This window comes from Abramis brama, assembly GCF_963993115.1.
Source record: "Abramis brama genome assembly, chromosome: 1".
Classification (NCBI taxonomy): domain Eukaryota; kingdom Metazoa; phylum Chordata; class Actinopteri; order Cypriniformes; family Leuciscidae; genus Abramis; species Abramis brama.
In genome coordinates, this window is record NC_139963.1 from 50561203 (window position 1) to 50586340 (window position 25138).

At 38.4% G+C, this 25138-nt stretch overlaps 1 protein-coding gene across 1 annotated transcript in view; it reads left to right on the forward strand.

Annotated features, from left to right (window-relative positions):
- The window catches only part of LOC311081506 (uncharacterized protein), a 58475-nt gene that overhangs the window by 23936 nt on the left and 9401 nt on the right, over positions 1–25138 (forward strand). The window contains exons 7-12 of the mRNA XM_084112056.1: positions 746–880; positions 2566–2697; positions 4800–4895; positions 13289–13444; positions 15065–15199; positions 16965–17069. Coding sequence (XP_083968182.1) covers positions 746–880; positions 2566–2697; positions 4800–4895; positions 13289–13444; positions 15065–15199; positions 16965–17069 — 759 coding nt within the window. The remainder of the gene's footprint in view (positions 1–745; positions 881–2565; positions 2698–4799; positions 4896–13288; positions 13445–15064; positions 15200–16964; positions 17070–25138) is intronic.

The following is a 25138-nucleotide window of genomic DNA, read 5'->3' on the forward strand; positions in this document are numbered from 1 at the left end:
GTTTCGTCCTGTCAAGTCCTATCAGTTTAAACATTCAAGCCAGCTCAAAGCATTCAAGCGCAAGAAGATGCGAAAGAGAACTGGAACTCACACCCCGCTTTCTCTGCAGAGATCCTCGCAGACAGAACATGAATACATTCAGTTCTCTTAATCATCTTTTTGTGCTTGAAAGGACAGACATGCAAAATTAGGTCAGAATTCCAGTCTTGGCGAGTATTCTCGTAAAAACGGTCGGTATATGTCTTTAGTGAAGGTAAACATTTGAGAATAAAAACACCATATCATTATATTGGATCCGTGCAGCTCTTAAAGTGACATCAGTCTAATAAACATGCAGCCGTCTGTCATTTGTTAATCAAACAACAAAAGACAAAAAGAAAATCACGTTTGTAGCTTTAACAAAGATTAAATATATTAATTACATTAAATTAACACAGTGAAGACTATGCAGTGTTTAATTTACATTTGATTATTTGATTTCTATACCTGAATAGTGTTAGACTTACCTGAAAAACATAAAGCACTATCTATATAATTGTATCTTTGTTCTACTGTATATATGTTATTTTGTTTTTTATTCTAGAATGATTAATTCTTTCCAAATAGAGCTATTCAAGGTGAAATTGTTTTCATATCATGATGTATATCGCAGAAAAACAAAATATCACAATGTCAGTTTGTTTCCAATATCGTGCAGCCCTAGGTGAACATATCACTACTTACATCTGCTTTCTCTATTGTACAGCATCACCTACCAGATTGCCGACCAGACAGATGCATTTAGGACCTGCTACTCCTGATGAGCTTTTCACTTCCGGACGGATTGTTCTTGGTACAGAAATTGGATTGGAGAAACAGAAAGAGTTTAAATCTGTGATGAGTATGACTCCAGTAACCAGTGAATGTTCAGATGCTTACGCCACTGTTTCAGGCAGATCTGTGTCTGTAGTTGATACTCCTGAATTCTTTCACACACACATGAACTCTGAAGAGTTAATGACAGAGATCATGAGAAGTGTTTATATATCCAGTCCTGGACCGCACGCTTTTCTTCATTGTGTTTCCTGTGAATATGAGATTCACTGAACATGAGCAGAGGATTGAGGAGATGTTTGGTGAAGAAGAGTTAAAGCAACACCAAAGATTCTTTTGTACCTTAAAATAATGTTTCCAAAATCGTTTCAGTGGTTCATCAAGTTGTAACAGGGTGAAAGGCACTTCTGCATTCGCTTTGTGGCCCTATATCTGCTATAACCACACTATGCAAGTTTGCCAGATCGGTAGCGGATCTGTAGTTCGAATGAGACATAAGAAACTACAAATTTGACTTGCTTTACGGCAAGCGTTATAATAGCCGATAGGTGGAGCAAGGCTCTGGGTGGAGCGCACATATAAATGGAAGATACCTAGCAGCCAGGTAGCTTTTGAATTGTCATCATGACGGAGTCTGCAAATTAAAGGAAGGGTATGATGTTGGAGGAGGCGAAGAAAAGAAAACGGGAGCATGATAGAAAAAGAGCTCGAACTAGAGTGAACATTGGACTAAAACGGTGTCACCTGTCTCTGCAACTTTTTTCCAATAAAATGCTCAAGTTTTCACAGACAATGCAAATGGCTATTACATACTAAACTGTCAGGGAATACGCTTTTATTTTTCATCCTTGTGTAAACCTATCTTGCTATTGCTAGACTGTTTCAAATTTACCGTTTCACACAATCTAAAAAAAAAAGCAAGCAATGTCATTATTTTGTTTTTCTTCGTTTCTGATGTCGCAATACATCATACTTTCATAAAATCATGCAACGTACTCGATCTTGTCTGTGGACATCGTTATTTCCAAACCTGGTGCTGGATAAACAAATAGCGTGCGTGTGACGGCAGGCTGCGGTAGGGTAAATTATTTACGACTGTGGTAATGGACAATTCCGCTTCCAACCTGTAGGGCGACCGAAGAGGAAAAGTTTTTTTGGTGTTGCTTTAAAATACTCCATCATTCTCTTCACTCATGGAGATCTGATAGATGCAGAGTCTGCAGAGGAACTCATTTAGGAGAACAGTAGATCTAGAGATGTAGTTGATCAGTGTGGAGGCAGATTTCACGTCTTCAGCAATAGAGATGAGAATAACAGAGATCAGGTGAATGATCTACTGAAGAAGATTGACACAATGATAGAGCAGAATGGAGGAGGACACTACAGTCATCAGATGATTGAAGATGCTGAGAGATTCAGATGAGAGGAAGAAAATATTCTTTGTAACACATCAGTGACTATCCGACGAGAGTCTGCTCTCACTGACTGTCTTTAGAGATTCAAACGCAGCGTCACAGCGAGAAAGAGTTAGAGAGAGATAATTGCTAAATGTTCTGCACACTTTTTTTCCCCAAAATCTAGTGTTTAAGCTATTTACAGATGTGACTAGAATAAAACATTTATGTTATTATATGTAATGTGTCTGGAAGAAGCTGAAATGTTGGACTGTAACAGCTGAATCTCTGTTTTACCACAGTGAGTAAAGTGAGGGTTGAAAATGCTATTCAATTTTTTTTATATCTTTTTATACAGAAAAAGGAGGAAAACCGAAGCGTACTGTAGTGGAGAGACGACAACGATGCATGTCTGTCCCCACAATCCCTGTGCAGCAGCCTCCGATATCTCAGATGAGGAGGGCAATGTCTGAGCTGATGTTATGTGAAGGTAGTGTTAAAATACTCCATCATTCTCTTCACTCGTGGAGATCTGGTGGAAAGTTTGATATTTGAACTCTTAATACACAGATCTCACTGACACAATGTAGCCAGTTTTATTCATAATCAGCAGTTGCAGGGTTTAATAATAGTGTAATGAAGTGATGTGGGAAAAGTGTACTGTTATGACTGTTGTGTGTGTGTGTGTGGGGGGGGGGGGGGGATTTGAGGGAAGAGTGGGTTGAGTTAAATGATTGTTGCACCTGACCATTGATGAGCGTGAAGGAAGAGAGTGATAAAAAGAGGGGCATAGCAAAGCGTGCGGGGCTCTGAGAAGCGGTGTGTTTTTACTAACGCCGAGCTGCACTCAAGGTTGGGGGGTGGGTGCCGTTCGCACGCTGTTTAGGGCTGCCGGCGGCGAAGATAGTGTAGCGGGCTAAATTGTAGATAAGGCCGGGTATAGGAGTGCGTTGGGCGCCGCAGCTTTTCAGAAGAGGGGTGCTCCGTTTCCGCTATTGCTTGGAGGCCTCACGAGCGCTGGGTTGGCGTTTGCTTTTTCCCCTTGACCAAACAGCGCCAAAGCCTAGACCCTGGGGGAGGGTCTCGTCTCCCGGGAGAGTTAAGTACCAAACTTTATATATGTGTGTGTGTGTGTGTTTGTGATTTTAAATCTAGCAGTATAACCATATCATGATGGGTGGGAGGGTTAGAATGAACTAAGTTCGTATGTTGCAGTCTGATGGCGTCTTGGGTGTTAGGTGTACGTGCCTTGTGAATGTGTGCCGTGTTTTGCGGTGGTGATGTGTTTTATAGCTTTTGCACATTTCTTGTGTGTATACTAGCTTTTAGATTGTCTATTTATTTGCGGTTTCCTCTGTGTAGCATGCTCCATTGGGGTGTTGTTCGCCCAGGCTACTTAACATAGGTATTTGGGACATTTTGAACCTGACCCAGTCTCTGAAATGTTTGGTAACTGAATGAATTATGTTAAATAAAGATTATTGTTTCTAATCCCGTGGTGCTGCTTGCTTTATAGAGTAGATTTCTCTAGCCACAACATTAGCCCCTGAATTAGGTTTATTACAATATCATCTGTAGGGATGTGATGCAATCTACGGAGCATTTGGGACATGGTGGTGGAAAAAATGGGAGAATTTTTTTTAGATATTTCAGTGCTTTTCAAATGCTTTCAAAGCTTTTGCATTGTCTTGCAATTATATAGTTGGGTAATTATACTGTATATTTTTTGCAGGCATCAGAGAGCCACTATCAATATGTGCAGTATTGAAGTCGCTTTTGAATGCGTGCTCGCTTTTCACTTTTGAATTTGCTATCACGCATACTACTACAGCAAGCCTGATAAAGTCCCTTCTGGGTCTCCGTAGAATGCGTTATTCATTTTCCATGTCTGGTTATTGTAATTCAGCTAGTTTGATCTCTGCATTTCACCATTGTGTTCTTGAATTAGGAATAGGTGAATTTAGGGCTGCACGATATATCGTTTTAGAATCAATATCGTGATGTGTGCATCTGTGATAGTCACATTGCAGCATGTGTGATGTCAAGTATTGTTCACCGTCACCGTCTTGTTATCATAATTAACTTATTTAACATTCAAAACGTTCAGAAATATGATCAGAGATACCATGTGTTCAACAACAAGCCAAAGGGACAAGTTCAAGAGCTGCTTACAAAAATATATTCAACATATCCTGACACAATAGGTGAGTCGTTATTATACAAAACATAATAAATAAATTGTGAGAGTCTGCTCTCACTGACTGTCTTTAGAGATTCAAACGCAGCTTCACAGCAAGAAAGAGTTACAGAGAGAGAGATCTCTGTATTATAATGTTTTACTCATTACAGTTTGGTTTATTATCATCTTTTCTCCTGCATGACATGATAAATGCTCTGCACACTCCCCCCCCCCCCCCCCCCCCCCCCCCCCAAAATCTAGTGTTTAAGTTATTTATAGATGTGATTTGAATAAAACATTTGTTATTGTATGTAATGTGTCTGGAAGAAGCTGAAATGTAGGACTGTAACAGCTGAATCTCTGTTTAACCACTGTGAGTGTTGAAAAAGAAAGTTTTATATATTTTTATGCAGAAAAAGGAGAAAAACTGAAGCAGACTCTAGTGGGGATGAGACAACGAGCAATTCCAGCTTCTGGCACTCTGGAGGAGCTGCTGATGTCATTTGAAGGTAGTGTTAAAATACTCCATCATTCTCTTCACTCGTGGAGATCTGATAGAAAGTTTGATATTTGAACTCTTAATGCACAGATCTCACTGACACGTTTCACAGTTGCAGGGTTTAATAATATCATCCATAGGGATGTGACTCATTCTACGCAGCATCTGAAGGGACATAGTGGTGGAAAAAATATGAGATGTGAGAATCCACAGAATCCACTTTTGCATTCTCTCGTAGTTATATACAGTAGTTGGGTAATTATATATCCCTTCTGGGTCTCCGTAGAATGCGTTATTCATTTTCCATGTCTGGTTATTGTAATTCAGCTAGTTTGATCTCTGCATTTCACCATTGTGTTCTTGAATTAGGAATAGGTGAACTTAGGGCTGCACGATATATCTTGTTTTAGATTCAATATCGTGATGTGTGCATCTGTGATAGTCTCATCGCAGCATGTGTGATGTCAAGTATTGTTCACAACAACAGCACAATAAATTTCAGCAAAGATGTGTGTATTAACTTTCTTTGTATGTTTATTTTTTATTTTTTATTTTTATTTTTTTGGCCTGTATGGGAGTTACCTTCCCCAGCAGACCCATTTTCTCCAGAATTGCTCTAAAAAAAGCAGAAAAGGGTACTTATGAAAAATATTAACACAGCGATGCATTGTTAACACTGCAAAATATGACACATCAGGACATGCATACAAAATACTTAAGAAATCATATTTCTGGATACTCAAATTTGGTTAAAACCTTTGTAGACATTTAGCTTGCATGACAGCACTACAAAAACACATAAAAGTGAAACCCCATTGCCTTATCTACTGCTTTTCTTATTGTTGTGGGCTTTATAGGGTGAGTGATATTTCTTACACAAGTGAGACAGACTAGTGCAAATATTACAAATAGGTTGTTGTCTTACCTCCAAGCCAGTTTTTCACCCCGTAAAGAAATGGTCATTTTCAGACCGCAATTTAATAAATTTAGCTGTCTGCTCCTTGCTCCCTGAAACAATTATTAAACTAATATTAGCACAAGTTTTGCATCAAACCACCTTACAAATGAAGCCTCGCAATGGTGATGAGGACGACGGAGTTAAGATGAAGTTTATAAGAAAGAAAAACTTGTGGCTTTTAACTATGGTTTCGCTAGCTATTTGAGTAAATGAAAACATAATACTTACATTTAAATGTGAAATTTGCCGTCCACCACCGAACTCTCGGCTGTCATTTTTAAAAATAAAAATGCTGTCGTCACCGGCAGCGCGCAATGACTTATGGGGTAGGATAGGCCGCTAAGGATCCATTTAGGGCTGCGTTCCAGTCCAAAATTGTCATGCCCTTCACTCGCTAACTTCCCTCCGTCTCGTTCACTCGGATGTACGTCATTGCTTACGTTGCATGAGTGCCCACTACTGGTGAAAACTGCAATGGGCTGGACTGGAACGTGCTAGCCCATGATCACTTGGAGTCAGCCATGGAGTTGATTTATTATTTAAAAAAAATTCTCCTTTAAGAATTTGTTCAATGCAGCATCCAAATAAAACAAAAAAATATATAATTAATATATCATAGAGTTGTTTGTTGTGGTGGTGATTAGACGAGATATGTGGTGACGTCACAATCGTGCTGCATTGTGGGACATAATTGGTTCAAATTTTTTTCCAATGTTTGCTGGCATCTAGTGGAAACAGCCAAAGCCATTACAGCTCAGACAACATATACTTAAATGTTTATCATTTTTAGTGCTGTTTTATGAAACTTCAAAGGGGTTTCCTGTAAAATGCCACCAAAATTGTCTATTTTGAAAAATGTATGTGGGTATGGGGTGCTTTTCAATTTGGGTAGGCTAAATCCAGGTGGAAATCCCCCAAAATTGTCCCAGAACTAGATTCCAGGCTGCATTATGAGTCTGTAATTTCTGTGGACTGATATTAATCAGAATTTTCTATACACCTCCTTCTGACTGGAGACTGAAATGCACTGCAGAGGGATTAAGTTCATTTATGAGTCGTAGTCTGTCCGGCAGGTTGAAAAGTAAAACTTGTAACTTAGCCAGGCTTGACTGTTTGCATGATGATCTTGTTTGAAACGTTTCGAAACACTTGGAAATTTCAATGGTTCACCACTGGGGGCGATGAGAACAAGTGTCTGTGGGTTTTACCTGATCTCTGATCAGTTTTATACATTTGTAGTATAATTAAAATTAATAATGGTAGTTAATAGTCTCTTATTATAATAGTCCATCTCCTCGTTGAAGAGCCTCTTTACCGGACCGCAGACAGACTTGTCAAGCGGCTGCAGATGGTGAGTGCAGTATGATGGAAATGAAAGCATAACCACACCATTGGCCCTACAGAAGTTTATAGCTTCTATTGAGATATTGGAGCTGTGATTATCCAACAGCAGCAAGACTTTGCTCTCTTCTGTTGCCCGAGTTTAGTGTACAAAATGCTGCAAGAAGACAACAAAGTCCTTCTCCATCATCCAGCCACTGCCATTGGCTGTGCCGATAGACCCCTCTGGGCTACCATGAATGAAATGCGGAAGGTATTTCTTCCAGGGAAAGACGAAATGGGGAGGGGGGTGGCAGGATGTTACCAAGAGCATTCCCTGCCAATGCCATGGTAACAAGAACCCCCCTCTCAGCTGATGTTATGCCACCCACTTGTCTTTCCCCCTTTGCTGCAACAAGAAAGCCAGGTTTCTGGACAGTCACGAGCCCCATCTCATCTTTGTTGATCTGTACAAACTTGTAGCCTGAGGCCTTCTGATGGAGAGAATGGGGTGCCGCCGCATAAAGTTGGTAAACCAACTTGCACTTGCCTTGCCATTTTTAGTCCACTGCTGTGGAAAAGGCAATCTGTAAAAATTGGCCAATTCAAAAGCCAATTTGCGAATCTACAATGATAAAGAAAAACTAAATTAGTTGAAAATCCAGTTGTACTTTTATAAGATATCCCATGTATAATTTAATTATTTATGGTCTGAAGTTAAAGGCTGTTGAAAAATACATTCAGCCTACAGAAAATGTATGTGCATTAAAACATCTGTTATGGATTTGTTATACTGGCTTATTTGTCATTGTGCCGAACCTGGTCTCTCCCCATTGTTGGTTTTTAGTGCATTCCTACCTCTTTGGGGGGTAGCCATAGACTGTAAAAAAATATGGATGTAGTGTCCGTGACGTCACCCGTAGGTTTCTGAAGAGCATTTTTGAAGCCTAAAGTGGGCGGAGCTGGCCTTCGCCATCTTGGCCTCGCGTCACCTTGCGTCACTCCCGGATAACAGAAAATGGGCGGGGCATGGGTGGAGCTGAGGAGCCTGGCTATCTGAAACCATGCCCACCTAGCTCGACGTGATCAAGTTAGCTCAGGCTTGGGAGCTATGCTATATGCTACTGACAGTACCAAGTCTGTGACTGCACAGGGCCTCACGCTAAAGTGACAGTTGATGATGTAAAGCCAATTAAAAGTTCCTGTTTTTGCCCTTCGAAATATTATAATAGTTAAAGACATGGCTACAAGTGAGACTGTGTATCGTGATTCTGTACTATTCTGCTAGTTGAAAATGTATTATGCAGTAACTTAATATTACTCTGAGAGAGTGTGTGTGTGACAGTGATTTATGTGCATACATGTCAGTCACTCTTTTTTTATAGTGTATGGTCCGTCAGCGCGGCATCGCTCATCAAGTTCATAGAAAGCTTATTCAGTCCATTTTAAATTCTGATTTTGGCCGCCTCTCAAATGGGTTAAACCATAGATATATTACCTATGAAGTTCAAGTAAATGCGCTAGAAAATCCGCGCTCATTCAAGGATGTGCATTTATTGCATGGACGGAGAAAGCACCGACACCTGCAGGATTTCATCTGACGTGGTACATAAGCATATTATAATCTAGGGCTATCTGTTCCGTGAGAGCAGAACGAACGAGCCTTTATATCTATAGACGTTTTTAAATCTGAAAACTCCAAAAACCAACGAAATTGTCAGATATCCATTAGTGCATGTTCACAGAGGAAAACAACTGAAATACAGCGCTGGTTGTTCTCTCGAACGATACTCGGCGACAACGACGGAATCCTAAGCCGTGGGCGCAGTAATGGGTATATTCAATTGTATGAAATAATCCCGAAAAAAAGCACAAACACTGCAGAGATGGCAAGTTCAGCAGCTAAAATTTGCTGAGGTGAAGTGACGAGGCTAACAGCAGACAAATGGCTAGCATTGACATCAGCGGCAATCCACCTGTCACTCAAGTGGCCACGCCCTTAATTATGGAGAACATCAAGGCTTAGTATAATTTAAATGGATGAGTTATAAAAAAATTCACCCCCCTCACAGTTGTCATGAAGGGCAAAATTAGCTGTATAGACCAAAACCACTTTTTGCACCAGGCTGTAAACATGTTTTTTTCTGCTGTAAAGTTGGGCATTTTAACATGGGGGAGATACAGATTTGACTCACTTTTGCAGCCAGCCTCAAGCGACCAGTCGATGAATTGCCGGTGAATTCACTTCCGTGTTGGTTTCAAGAGAGCGACAGGGAGGTTGCCGCTTGGGGGTAGCCCATAATACAAGGCTGCCACTGTCCTGATATAAGACCAGGCTGAGCTCCTGGTCATTAGTAAGAACTGCATGGCAGCCCTTGTACCCTACTGAGGGCAGCAGGCCTGGGCCCTCATCAGCAAGCTCTCGCCTTTTTTTCACATATTGGGCCAGTGAAGCAACAGGAATCCTGAACTTCTCAGCTACCTTCCTAATTGATCTGCCCTCCTATACCACTTTTGAGGCCCTCTCTAATAGGTATCCTGGCACTCCCCTATTCGTTGTCCTAGCTCTGTAGCGGGGCATCCTGCAACAGGTATAACATTAACATAAACAAAAAGTCCACATACAGGCTACACAACATAAACAACATAGCTTACACACACACACACACACACACACACACACACACACACACACACACACAGCCTCTGCATATGCTCTTTAAGTGAACTATGTGACTGCACACATTTTAAAAAGGGTGTATCAACTGTACCCATTTTACCACCTTGCCTATTTGACAACATGCTAGGTTATCCTTATAACATTCATGTTAGAAAATAAATTCATTAATAATACACAGTTTAAATGTCACATATCAAATTTTATTTTTATTTGCCTCCTATGCTGTCTACGACGTTTAACCTGTTATCATAACACTGAACAACTAAACACAGGTGACGCTGTAAGTCCGCGCTCGATCGGTCCAATGGAGGATTCCGATAGCGGGGGAAGGTCTCTACATGTTACTGTCTTTTCTCGTGGCAAAGTATTTTTGATTAAATGCAATACATTTTCTCAACAAGCCAAAGGGACAAGTTCAAGAGCTGCTTACAAAAATATATTCGGAGTAATAAAATCACGCACATCCCAGTCAAGTACGGGTGCTGGATCTCATATAGAATTCAAAGTTACAAAGTAAAGATCCGCACACCGGAGAGCTCCCATTCACAAATTTATTTTAAGTGTAACGTTTCGGGCCTTTACGGCCCTTCCTCAGACTAACAGGAAATACAAAACAGTTGTTTTTCTAGTCTCCGTGTCATGTGATTACATCACCACATTATCAAATTAATTAAAAAAAAAAATATATATATATACATTTACATCCAATATTGCACCGTGCCCGTGTATACATAAACATATTCATCCAAAAAAAAAAAAAAAAACCTCATAATATACATACAAAGAATAAATATGTCAATATATCAAAATACAAATGTATAACATCATACCCATGAAAATGGATTATTGCACATTGTCCGTTTCAAATTAATATCCACATACAATGGACACATTAACTGTTTTAGCATATCTGTGAATTCATCATATATACATACAGTGCTATGCATAAGTTTAGACACCCATGCTAAAGTTGACTAAAAAGAGGAATAAAAAATCATCTTTTGGAAATTGAACTTAATGCCTTAATTTAAAAAATTAGGAAAATTCCAACCTTTAAGGACACCAATTGTCTTTGTGAATGAATAATGTATCGTAAATAAATAAATGTTCTTCCTTAAAATACAGGGTGCATAAGTTTGGACACCCCTATGTTAAATTCCCATAGAGGCAGGCAGATTTTTATTTTTAAGTATTTAAAAAAAAAAAAAATTTAGGATACTATGCATCCTGATAAAGTTCCCTTGGCCTTTGGAATTAAAATAGCCCCACATCATCATATAGCCTTCACCATACTTAGAGATTGGCATGGGGTACTTTCCATAAGATCATCTCTCAATGCAAATCAAACTAGCTTTTAGGCTAACTGAAATAAAACCATGCCAATCTCTAGGTATGGTGAAGGCTATGTGATGATGTGGGGCTATTTTAATTCCAAAGGCCAAGGGAACTTTATCAGGATGCATAGTATCCTGGATCCATGAAGTAACTGGCCTTTAAAAATAAAAATCTGCCTGCCTCTATGGGAATTTAACATAGGGGTGTCCAAACTTATGCACCCTGTATTTTAAGGAAGAACATTTATTTATTTACGATACATTATTCATTCACAAAGAAAATTGGTGTCCTTAAAGGTTGGATTTTTCCTAATTTTTTAAATTAAGGCATTAAGTTCAGTTTCCAAAAGATGATTTTTTATTCCTCTTTTTAGTCAACTTTAGTATGGGTGTCTAAACTTATGCATAGCACTGTATTATCACATATCATATAAACAATGACATCAGAAACACATTACCATCTTACTCTTAATATGAGTGTATGGAATCACAAATCCAATACATATCTTTACCGTATATAAAATAACAACATAATCTGGTAAAGTCAAGCAAAACTAAGTGAACTATCAAATCACTCTAAAAGACAAGTTAGAGGCATCTGTTATTCTCTCAAATTTATATAATTAGAAAAAGAGGACCAAATATTCAGTGAGATACTCATCCATATTTGTAAAAATAAAAAATAAAAAAAACTTTTTAGAGATAGAAGACAGAGACATATACACAACACTAGAGAATCTCAGAACCCGAGAAATACTATTTGCATAACAAATTACCCTAAAAATGGTCTGATATCAAATTCTTCATTGAGGCCTCTAGGGGCTACAGTGTTTAACGTATATATCCAAAATAATTCTCTCTTTAAGAGCATGTTATCAACGTTACCGCCCCTACGTGGACACTTGATAGCCTCAATTCCCACATATTTCAAACTAGATACATTGTGTTTGGCATTCATGAAATGTACAGCAACAGGGCTAGATGTAACACCATTTCTGATGGCACTGCGATGTTCAGAGATCCTAGTTTTCAATGTCCTAGTAGTCTTGCCTATATATGATAATCCACAGGGGCAAGTCAACATATAGATCACATTGGTAGTAGAGCAAGAAATTACCTCTTTTATCTTATATTTATTACCATTATGTGGGTGATTAAATGTGTTGGTTTTATAAGTAAAATGACATTGCTGACATCTTCCACATGGATAGTTCCCAGTAGGAATGTTGTTAAGGAAATGAGGAGTTGTTATAGAAGGTATGTCAGCTCGTACTAGTCTATTATGTAAATTAGGTGGTTTCTTGAATACCACTCGAGGAGGTTCTTGGAAGCAAGATCTTAGTGTTGGATCCGTATTTAAGATGTGCCAATGTTGTTTAATGGCACCCTTAATGGTGTTTGTTTGTTTGTTTTTTGTTTTTTTTGGATGAATATGTTTATGTATACACGGGCACGGTGCAATATTGGATGTAAATGTATATATATATATTTTTTTTTTAAATTAATTTGATAATGTGGTGATGTAATCACATGACACGGAGACTAGAAAAGTGCAACTGTTTTGTATTTCCTGTTAGTCTGAGGAAGGGCCGTAAAGGCCCAAAACGTTACACTTAATATAAATTTGTGAATGGGAGCTCTCCGGTGTGCGGATCTTTACTTTGTAACTACAAAAATATATTCAACATAACCTGACACAATAGGTGAGTGAGTCGTTATTATACAAAATATTTAAGACAAATTGTGAGAGTCTGCTCTCACTGACTGTCTTTAGAGATTCAAACACAGCGTCACAGCGAGAAAGAGTTACAGAGAGAGAGATAACTGTATTATAATGTTTAATCATTACAGTTTGGTTTATTATCATCTTTTCTCCTGCATGACATGATAAATGCTCTGCACACTTTTTTTCCCCAAAATCTAGTGTTTAAGTTATTTACAGATGTGGCTAGAATAAAACATTTATTGTTATTGAATGTAATGTGTCTGGAAAAAGTTGAAATGTTTATTTCACTCACTAAGACTGTAACAGCTGAATCTCTGTCCAACTGCAGTGAGTAAAGTGAGTGTTGATAAATGCTTTTCAATTTGCTTTATATCTTTTTATACAGAAAAAGCTCAACTGAAGCAGAGTCTAGAATTTACTCCTGTCTCCACAATTCCTGCGACAATGCGTTGGATCAGTTCTGAGAGTTCTGAGATGACTAGGATGGGTTGGAGGATGCCTCTGATGATTCGGAAGAAAATTGCGGTACCGGCATGTGAAGGTAGTGTTAAAATACTCCATTCTCTTCACTCGTGGAGATCTGCTAGAAAGTTTGATATTTGAACTTGTAGTGGCGATTTGTCCTCAACTTAAATCAAAAAAGAAATCAAAATAAAATAAACAAACTCAAAATCAAACGGCCACTGAGGCACTGCTGGGATTGCATCTTATCACAATAAGTCCAATGTCCAGGCAAGCGTATCGTTCATGCGGTTTATTTCCATTTAAGCAAGCATACAAATGACGTCTGCAGTCTCTCTTTCCCTGGTAAAAAACCAACAACCTTTCCCAGTGCCTGCCTGTGCTAAGTGTAATCACCAATATATACCTGCCAATAGGTGCTCAGTACAATCAAGATAAAAGTCCCCAAAAAGATACTCAAATTAACTAAAATAATAACATTAACATTCTGTGTCTACATCAATAAAATAATCATGCAAATTATTTAAGGAGAAACAAAATAAAGTAAATATTTGCTTCCAAAAATATGAGATGGAAGGAAAAAATATATTTCCATGCTTTTGCATTCTCTCGTAGTTATACAATCCATATTCTTCACATCACATCTTGTGATGTGACTATCACGATATTGATTCTAAAAAGATATATCGTGCAGACCTAAGTTCACCTATTCCTTATTCAAGAACACAATGGTGAAATGCAGAGATCAAACTAGCTGAATTACAATAACCAGCGCTGAATCAAAATCAAGTCATGAAAATGAATAACACATTCTACGGAGCGCCAGAAGGAACTTTGTCAGGCTTGCTGCGGTAGTGCAAATTCGCATTCAAAAGCGATTTCAATACTGCACATATTGATAGGATTAATTGCTAAGTTTAACCATAATAGAGTAAAAGTTTGTCATTTGCACGTGTTTCGTCCTGTCAAGTCCTATCAGTTTAAACATTCAAGCCAGCTCAAAGCATTCAAGCGCAAGAAGATGCGAAAGAGAACTGGAACTCACACCCCGCTTTCTCTGCAGAGATCCTCGCAGACAGAACATGAATACATTCAGTTCTCTTAATCATCTTTTTGTGCTTGAAAGGACAGACATGCAAAATTAGGTCAGAATTCCAGTCTTGGCGAGTATTCTCGTAAAAACGGTCGGTATATGTCTTTAGTGAAGGTAAACATTTGAGAATAAAAACACCATATCATTATATTGGATCCGTGCAGCTCTTAAAGTGACATCAGTCTAATAAACATGCAGCCGTCTGTCATTTGTTAATCAAACAACAAAAGACAAAAAGAAAATCACGTTTGTAGCTTTAACAAAGATTAAATATATTAATTACATTAAATTAACACAGTGAAGACTATGCAGTGTTTAATTTACATTTGATTATTTGATTTCTATACCTGAATAGTGTTAGACTTACCTGAAAAACATAAAGCACTATCTATATAATTGTATCTTTGTTCTACTGTATATATGTTATTTTGTTTTTTATTCTAGAATGATTAATTCTTTCCAAATAGAGCTATTCAAGGTGAAATTGTTTTCATATCATGATGTATATCGCAGAAAAACAAAATATCACAATGTCAGTTTGTTTCCAATATCGTGCAGCCCTAGGTGAACATATCACTACTTACATCTGCTTTCTCTATTGTACAGCATCACCTACCAGATTGCCGACCAGACAGATGCATTTAGGACCTGCTACTCCTGATGAGCTTTTCACTTCCGGACGGATTGTTCTTGGTACAGAAATTGGATTGGAGAAACAGAAAGAGTTTAAATCTGTGATGAGTATGACTCCAGTAACCAGTGAATGTTCAGATGCTTACGCCACTGTTTCAGGCAGATCTGTGTCTGTAGTTGATACTCCTGAATTCTTTCACACACACATGAACTCTGAAGAGTTAATGACAGAGATCATGAGAAGTGTTTATATATCCAGTCCTGGACCGCACGCTTTTCTTCATTGTGTTTCCTGTGAATATGAGATTCACTGAACATGAGCAGAGGATTGAGGAGATGTTTGGTGAAGAAGAGTTAAAGCAACACCAAAGATTCTTTTGTACCTTAAAATAATGTTTCCAAAATCGTTTCAGTGGTTCATCAAGTTGTAACAGGGTGAAAGGCACTTCTGCATTCGCTTTGTGGCCCTATATCTGCTATAACCACACTATGCAAGTTTGCCAGATCGGTAGCGGATCTGTAGTTCGAATGAGACATAAGAAACTACAAATTTGACTTGCTTTACGGCAAGCGTTATAATAGCCGATAGGTGGAGCAAGGCTCTGGGTGGAGCGCACATATAAATGGAAGATACCTAGCAGCCAGGTAGCTTTTGAATTGTCATCATGACGGAGTCTGCAAATTAAAGGAAGGGTATGATGTTGGAGGAGGCGAAGAAAAGAAAACGGGAGCATGATAGAAAAAGAGCTCGAACTAGAGTGAACATTGGACTAAAACGGTGTCACCTGTCTCTGCAACTTTTTTCCAATAAAATGCTCAAGTTTTCACAGACAATGCAAATGGCTATTACATACTAAACTGTCAGGGAATACGCTTTTATTTTTCATCCTTGTGTAAACCTATCTTGCTATTGCTAGACTGTTTCAAATTTACCGTTTCACACAATCTAAAAAAAAAAGCAAGCAATGTCATTATTTTGTTTTTCTTCGTTTCTGATGTCGCAATACATCATACTTTCATAAAATCATGCAACGTACTCGATCTTGTCTGTGGACATCGTTATTTCCAAACCTGGTGCTGGATAAACAAATAGCGTGCGTGTGACGGCAGGCTGCGGTAGGGTAAATTATTTACGACTGTGGTAATGGACAATTCCGCTTCCAACCTGTAGGGCGACCGAAGAGGAAAAGTTTTTTTGGTGTTGCTTTAAAATACTCCATCATTCTCTTCACTCATGGAGATCTGATAGATGCAGAGTCTGCAGAGGAACTCATTTAGGAGAACAGTAGATCTAGAGATGTAGTTGATCAGTGTGGAGGCAGATTTCACGTCTTCAGCAATAGAGATGAGAATAACAGAGATCAGGTGAATGATCTACTGAAGAAGATTGACACAATGATAGAGCAGAATGGAGGAGGACACTACAGTCATCAGATGATTGAAGATGCTGAGAGATTCAGATGAGAGGAAGAAAATATTCTTTGTAACACATCAGTGACTATCCGACGAGAGTCTGCTCTCACTGACTGTCTTTAGAGATTCAAACGCAGCGTCACAGCGAGAAAGAGTTACAGAGAGAGAGATCTCTGTATTATAATGTTTAATCATTACAGTTTGGTTTATTATCATCTTTTCTCCTGCATGACATGATAAATGTTCTGCACACTTTTTTTCCCCAAAATCTAGTGTTTAAGTTATTTACAGATGTGGCTAGAATAAAACATTTATTGTTATTGAATGTAATGTGTCTGGAAAAAGTTGAAATGTTTATTTCACTCACTAAGACTGTAACAGCTGAATCTCTGTCCAACTGCAGTGAGTAAAGTGAGTGTTGATAAATGCTTTTCAATTTGCTTTATATCTTTTTATACAGAAAAAGGAGCAAAACCGAAGCGGACTCTATTTGATAGACTAAAATGCATTCCTGACCCCATGTCTCAGATGATGAGGTGGATGCCTGAGAAGATGTTTTATAAAGGTAGTGTTAAAATACTCCATCATTCTCTTCACTCGTGGAGATCTGATAGAAAGTTTGATATTTGAACTCTTAATACACAGATCTCACTGACACAATGTAGTCAGTTTCATTCATAGTCAGCAGTTGCAGGGTTTACTAATATCATACGTAGGGATGTGATGCAATCTACGGAGCATTTGAAGGGAGATATGAGATGGGAGAAAAAAAAAAATATGTCCATGTTTTTGCATTCTCTCGTAGTTATATAGTTGGGTAATTATAAATCCCTTCTGGGTCTCTCCGTATAATGCGTTATTCAATTTCCATGTCTGGTTATTGAAGGAGTTACACCGCACTCACGATCACCAAGGTGCCAGACAACCAAGACTGAAGATCTCAAAAAATAATAATAAACTGTCTGCACACTTAAATCGTTTAAGCAAATTTAATCACCAAGCTTTCGGTCAAACGACCATCCTCAGGGCATACAGACAATGAATGTAGCAATCAACCTAACTGTGTTCAAACACATCAACAGTGATTACCACACCTGTGAAAGCCAGGTAGGAAAGTTGTAGTCCAATGGTGGGAGTTGTAGTTTTTCTTTAACCTACCCAATGTACTGAGTTATCTAGGTAATTTACACATTTACTCCCCATAGTGAAAATCCCCACTACAAGAAACAAACATAAATACAAATATACAAAAATACAGGCACATATATACATACATACATACATACTGTACATACATGCTGCATAAGTGCATGGAGACTGCAAGGACATCAGTAAAACCTTCATAAACTGCAGTATTCAAGACTTATAAAAACAGTACAGCTGTGACTATAGCATGACACTCATGTCGAAGTCCACATTTAAACCTTTGGGATGTAAGGCATCCAAAGTATGAATCCAGTACAGTTCCCTTTGGCATAGCACTTTATCAATGTTGCCACCTCTAGGTAATTTAATCTGCACAATTCCCTGAAAGCGGAGAGAAGAGACTAAATGAGCAAACTCTGTAAAGTGACAGGCCACAGGGTAGTTAGGGTCGGCACGTCTGATAGAGCTTTATGCTCACTGATCCTCTGTTTTAAACTACGTGTGGTCTTTCCCACATACAGTACACTATGTCACAAGGACATCTTAAAATGTAGATAACATTCTTAGTTTTACATGTAATAATGCCCTTCACATTGTAACTCTTACCGGATCTCGGGTGTTTGAAGTTATTGGTCTTGTGTGTATTATTACATTGGGCACAATTGCCACAGGGATAGTTACCATCCCTAAGGGGTGCTAAGAGTGTTTGGGTAGGAGCTGATCTTATACATGCTTTAACTACCCTATTGCGGAGGTTAGGGCCCCGTCTGGACACAAACAAAGGTGGATCCTTAAATTTATCCTGAAGAGAAGAATCATCAGATATTAGGTGCCAATATTTCATTATGGTGTTTTTAATTATAAAGGAATTGGAGTAAAGGTAGTTATGCAGGAGACAGAAAACTTTTTATCCTTTTTAACACTCTTTTTCAAAAGGTGTGGCCGTGGTGTGGAGAGGGCGATATTATATGCCTCTTCAATACATTTAGTGGGATAACCCCTGGCTAGAAATCTTTGCCTCATATCTATAGCATTCTCCTTAAACTCTTCAATTGAATGGCAAATCCGTCTAAGTCTATAGAATTGACTCTTAGGCAGGCCGTTTTTTTAGGGCACTGGGGATGCGAGCTGCTTGCCAGAAGGAACGAATTGCGATCAGTCTCTTTACGATAGAGGGTTGTGGTCAGTCTACCATCTTCTAGTTTGATCCACATGTCTAAGAAATGCACACGTGCATTTAACCATAACCATGTCTGGTTATTGTAATTCAGCTAGTTTGATCTCTGCATTTCACCATTGTGTTCTTGAATTAGGAATAGGTGAACTTAGGGCTGCACGATATATTGTTTTAGAATCAATATCGTGATGTGTGCATCTGTGATAGTCACATTGCAGCATGTGTGATGTCAAGTATAGGGATCGTAGATCAGGTTCGGAACGCGTGTGATTCGTGGATCAGTTGCACATGTTTTTAAGTCCTATCAGTTTCAAAATTAAAGCCAGCTTAAAGCATTCAAGCGAAAAGATGTGAAAGAGAACTGGATCTCGCACCCCGTTTTCTGTGCAGAGATCCTCGCAGACAGAACATGAATAAATTCAGTTCTCGTCTTTTTGTGCTGAACGGACACATACAGACCCTTTCCAAAAAATTTGAATATCATGGAAAAGTTTATTTATTTCCATAATTCCATTCAAAACGTTAAACTTCCATAGATTATAGATTCAGGGCCCACAACTTAAACGATTTCAAGTATTTAGTTGTTTATTTGTACATAATTTGGGCTTCCACCTCATAAAACCCACGAAAACAGGATTTAAAATTTTTTGAATATTACATGCAATTACACAGTAATTACACAGTGATACCATGGTCATTGAACCAGGTTTTGGTTCTTTTGGCAGTGTGGGCAGGTGCAAATCCTGCTGGAAAATGAAGGAAGCATGAAGTGCTCTGAAAATGTCCTGGTAGACGGCTGCGTTGACTCTGGATTTAATAAAGCACAGTGGACCAAAGTCCTCTTTTCTGATCTCATTTGGAAACCAAGGTCCCAGAGTCTGGAGGAAGAATGGAGAGGCACACAATCCAAGATGCTTGAAGTCCAGTGTGAAGTTTCCACAGTCTGTGTTGGTTTGGGGAGCCATGTCATCGGCTGGTGTTGGTCCACTGTGCTGTCCACTCAACGCAGCCGTCTACCAGGACATTTTCAGAGCACTTCATGCTTCCTTCAGCAGACAAGCTTTATGGAGATGCTGACTTCATTTTCCAGCAGGATTTGCACCTGCCCACACTGCCAAAAGAACCAACTGATTGGCCAGCTCACCCAGTGCATTGTGATTGGCCGAACACCTCAAGCGTGTGTCGGAAATGTCACGCCACTTTACCATAATTATGAGCTTTAGCTCCCAAAGCAATAATAAAGACGATTAATAATGTCGTCAGTTTTATCATAACAGTTCGAGCCAGAGTCGGATTCTGAAAATGCAGATGACCAAGAGGATCGATCAGATACTCGTATGTATTTGCAGTAACACAAGCTGCGGTTCAGCTGAACATGACAAACGCCACCAGTGTGAAAGCACAGCTTGAGTAGCCAGTGTGAAACACAACACGTAGTGCATCTATGTTTGTCATACTTTCATGTTATAAGCGGAGAACAGAGGACAATGTTTGTAAACATGGGCGTCAGTTTGGTTTGAAATGTGCTGGGGACAGAGACGCATTCGGAAGTGCATTTTCAAAACTTTTACTATATTCTAATTTTGTCAATAATTATAAAAAAATCGCCAATAGGCTCATAATTTGTGCTAAAATAGTGTTTAGTTTTAAAAAACATTTTAAAAAGCTGGTTATATTTGGATGTTTCTGCGCAAGTTCGGCAGACAGTGAGGTTCGGGTTTGTTCCGATCAGAGCTCGTGAGTGGAGAGCGCATTTCTGAATATTCCGCTCCGCTCGCTCTTTCCGCAGGGTCGCTCGCTCAACACTGTTGCCTGGTTCAAAAATATGTGGAATAAGGGCTGCTTCCGACTAAAAGTTTTTTTCCTAGTCGACTAGTAGGCTAGTTGTTCATTTAAGTCATTCGTGGACAAATCGCCCCTTTATATTAATTTAATTACTTACATAGCCTACAGGATAATGAGCGTTTACGTAATATAGCCGCACTCAAGCGCACGACCGCACGCATAAAGCTTGCCACAAAGAACCCAGCAAACATTTGGACGTTTAATGACCGTTGAAAAGACGTCCGACAGAGACATCCCGTCATGGTTGAAAAATAGTTCCAAAATGGAAGTTGAACCGACGTCTTTGACGTCATCTGGCCGTGAATTCCACGTCTTTTCTGCGCGTCCATGGACGTCTAAATGCGTCATCATCTGTGTGTTTAAATGTGTTGCTGCATAATTTAAGTGTATATATAAGCCTGCATGTAAAATAATCACACACCTATTGTGTAACATCGTGAAAGGCAATCAAGTCATGAGGTTTACACATCTTGACAAAGGTTCTAAAAAGGTCCAAAATTGGTCCAGTCAGACCTGAACGTCAATAAAACGTTTTAATCACGTGTACATCACAAACAAGAACACATTGTGGACATAAGCAAAAAAGAAGCATGTTCTGATTTAGCACAACATTTTATTTATCTTGAACAGGAAAAATTTCTCTTTATTTTTTTCAATGTTTAACATTTCGTGAGCTTAGAATTATAAGGTTCTATCTCCACTTTTGTCCGAAATTGAGTTTTTGACAATCTGATCCATTAGGTGTTTATTAATGCCTGTGTGGTGTTATTTTTGTAAAAAATATATATTTTGTTAGTAGTTATTAATAAAATAAAAAGGTTCCATCTCACAAAACATAAACCGAGTTTAAAAACTTTGATGCTCAATAAACTACCCTAAACGGAGATAGAACCTTATAATTCTAAGCTCTCGATTTGTTAACCAAACTAAAATACCAATTACAAAATACTGAATTATTATATAAAGGGATAGTTAACCCAAAAATGAAAATTCTGTCATTTACTCACCCTCATGTTCCAAACCTGTAGGTTTCTTTCTTCTGCTGAACACAAAAGAAGATATTTTGAAGAATGTTTGTAACCAAGCAAATAGAGCATCCATTGACTACCATTATTGGAGAAAAAATGATCATGGTAGTTAATGGGAAGCGACATCTGCTTGGTTACAAACATTCTTCCAAACATCTTGGTGTTTAGCATAACATAGAAAGGTATACAGGTTTGAAACATGAGGTTGAGTAAATTATGACGATTTTCATTTTTGGGTAAACTATCCCTTAAACACATTGGTTGGCTCATTTTTTGTATCCACCACCCCAGCTCTTCCTGGAGTGTGTTTTAGGTGTTCTGCCATTGCTGCATCAATTTCAGAGTCTGTAGCATTTGGGCTCCACCTCTTCACATCATCTAAGGGAAGAGAATATATTTATTTTTAAAATAAATACAATTAAAAATTTTAGGTAAATGACATGCACTTATTTTCAAAATATTTTTATGGTCTACAGCTAAATTTAAAAAACCATGGAACAAGATGAATGAATCATGAATGAAACATTAGAAAAAGGTAATCAACATGCATTAAATTTGATTTTATTGCATAAAAGATCCCAAGATATTGCAGTATTAACCATGCAAGGATTAAGCACAACTTCTGCGTATTTCACAAGGATTTCATGATGGAGGGTCATGATGGACTATAAATGCACGTGTAAAAGACGTCGCCAGGTGACGTCCTCTCACCCGATACACTATTGAACTACACGTAGCTAAAAGTCAAAATAACAATTATACATGCAACCCCAGAGAACTGTAGACATGTATAAATGTATCTGAATGCATTTTTAGGAAATGTTCTGTGTTACATATTTTTACCGATTTATGCCGTCCTACCGCGACTATTTTTGGCCAGGGACACGACGTTGCCGTCGGACCAATGTTTGCTGGGAACCGGTAAAAGTAATGATTATGACTGCGTCTAAATGTGTCTAAATACGCTGTGAATGTGAATGTACATTATACGCTGAGTTTCGGTTCATTTATGAGACGAACTCCAGTTCACTCGCCGGCGCCTCCAATGTCGTGATTATCTGCTATAGGCCTATTTACTTCTTATTTATTAAATCCATTGGTTCATGAAACATTGATTAAAATTAAGATATAATTAATACAAAACAAAATTCACTTTAAAGAAAGGCAGCTGTTCTGTTTGAGGTCTCTGTGAAAGTTTTAAAGCAGTCTTTTAGTGCCGCTTTCAGAGCGCTCACGTCCGTAACCGAGAACTGACATGTTGTTTTTTCCCTCATAAATGCGAATACGGAAAATAAAATAAAATGAATATTATAATGTTTTTTTGTTGGGTCAGACAATGATTACCAAATTTCTCTCTCATATTGCTCCTCACAACCACTGAAAACGGTCAAAAAAATCGAACCAAAAGTCAAATTAATATGGACGGAAGTTAAAAGTGGTGGGTACAAAATGACTCATGACGAAATCTGGTGGGTACGCGTCCCCCCCGTCCCCCCCGAAATCGACGCCTATGTTTGTAAACATAAATCCATCTCTGCACTTTTGATCGTAAGAAAGACAAACAATTTGCGTTGCTCTACTACACTGCACAAACCTCTGCATTTGAACAAAAGCAAATACTTTGACAAATAATAAAACACACTTACAGGCTCTGATTCAGAAGTGCCAGAATGCCCTAGAAAAGTTATAATTATCCCAATTGTTTTTAGAAATAGCCTTTGCACAGCTGGGGTCCGTTCTTCGTACGTCGCTAACTCAGTTAGCTGGATTTGATTGTTGACGATTTGGCATGATCTTGGATTGTTTGGTTCTTCGAAGCTCATCCTGGACTTGCTGTCATAGCAACAGGTGTGCAATCTTAAACCTGCTCGGGAGCAGGCTTATTTCATGTAAACAGGATTAGATCGCGGCTTTATAAGCGGAGCTGATACGGGAAGTCCAGCGCAGCGCGATGGTGCCCAGCAGGCACAGTACGTCAATGTGACGTCAGGAAGACGTTGGACTCCAACTAATCCAACGTCAGTCAGACGTCATATTTTGGTTGAAAATGAAAATCAGGTTGACGTCTAAACCCAACGTTTGTTTGGCGTCAAGCTCCAACATCAGACAGATGTTGAATTTTGGTTGGAATAAGCACCGCAAAAAAATGTGACATGCATGGCAGCACATTAAATCTGTGAAGATCTCAGCAGAGGAGGAGTAAACAACTCCACAAACAGCATTACCAGCTTCACTTATTACTAACCAGACTGACTTTATTTAATGTTCGTTTGAATGAAATCAAGTTGTATTTTAAAGTCACCATGATGGTGTTTAGCGTTTGCTTTAGTTGGACTCTTGACCCTTGACTTCTTAGTATAACATTTTCTCTGGCCGCTATAATTGTGTGTTTTTAAAGCACAATTGTTGTGGCAAAATAGTTTAGAGAAATTGAAATCAGGTGATATTGATGAATCCCTGATCATATTCAGTGTCTAATGTTTTGATTATAAAGGACTGTGTTTTATTAATGTTTTATAATCAAAGCCATTTAATTTTACAGCATGAGAGCAGTGTTGTTTACTAAATAATATAGAGGTTTTTAAAAACATTTAGTGCATTAAACTTTTCTCTCTACATTATTACTTAGCCATCAAGAATCAGTGTATGACTCTCAACAATGGTGACAATCAATGAAATGCTTCATGCTGCAGTGCATTCTGGGTACCACCAATCAAAACTCACCCTTATCTCCCAGCATGCATTGCGGCATTAATAAATTATGCAGCTGGATTTTTTTGTAGCTTGTTTTATGCTCAGAGTTGATCTGATTATCTGGACATTTTGTTTGATTGTCACCATTGTTGAGATTCATATGCTGTTTCTTGATGTCTGTGTGCATCTAAATACTGGCATAGATGAAAGGTTTTTGTGCACTAAATAGTTTTTAATAACCAAGCATTTTATTAACAACATTGCTTGATATGCTGTAGAAACAAATTACTTATATTATGAATAAAACAATATTAAAACCTCAATCCTATATAATCAAAGCATTAGACACTGAATAAGATCAGGGATTCAGGCAATTACATGATGATATCATCGTCATCATCATCATCATCATCATCAGCCAACACCACCTGATCTCATGACTTTTTTTTGCTACAACAATTGAGCTTTATAAACACTCAATTATAGCAGCCAGAGATATTTTCATATTAAAGAGACAAGGGTCAAGAGCACAACTAAAGCAAATGCTAACCACCATCATGGTGACTTTAAAATACAAAATATGATTTCATTAAAATGAAAATTAAATAAAGTAAACCAAAATCCAACGTCTGACCGACGCTGTAGTCTATATCCTGTGCCTGCTGGGTGCACTTTCTGAGATGTATATTTTTTCTCGTGACTCGTGAGATTGTTGTTTACATTATTAATTTGTTGGAAACGCAC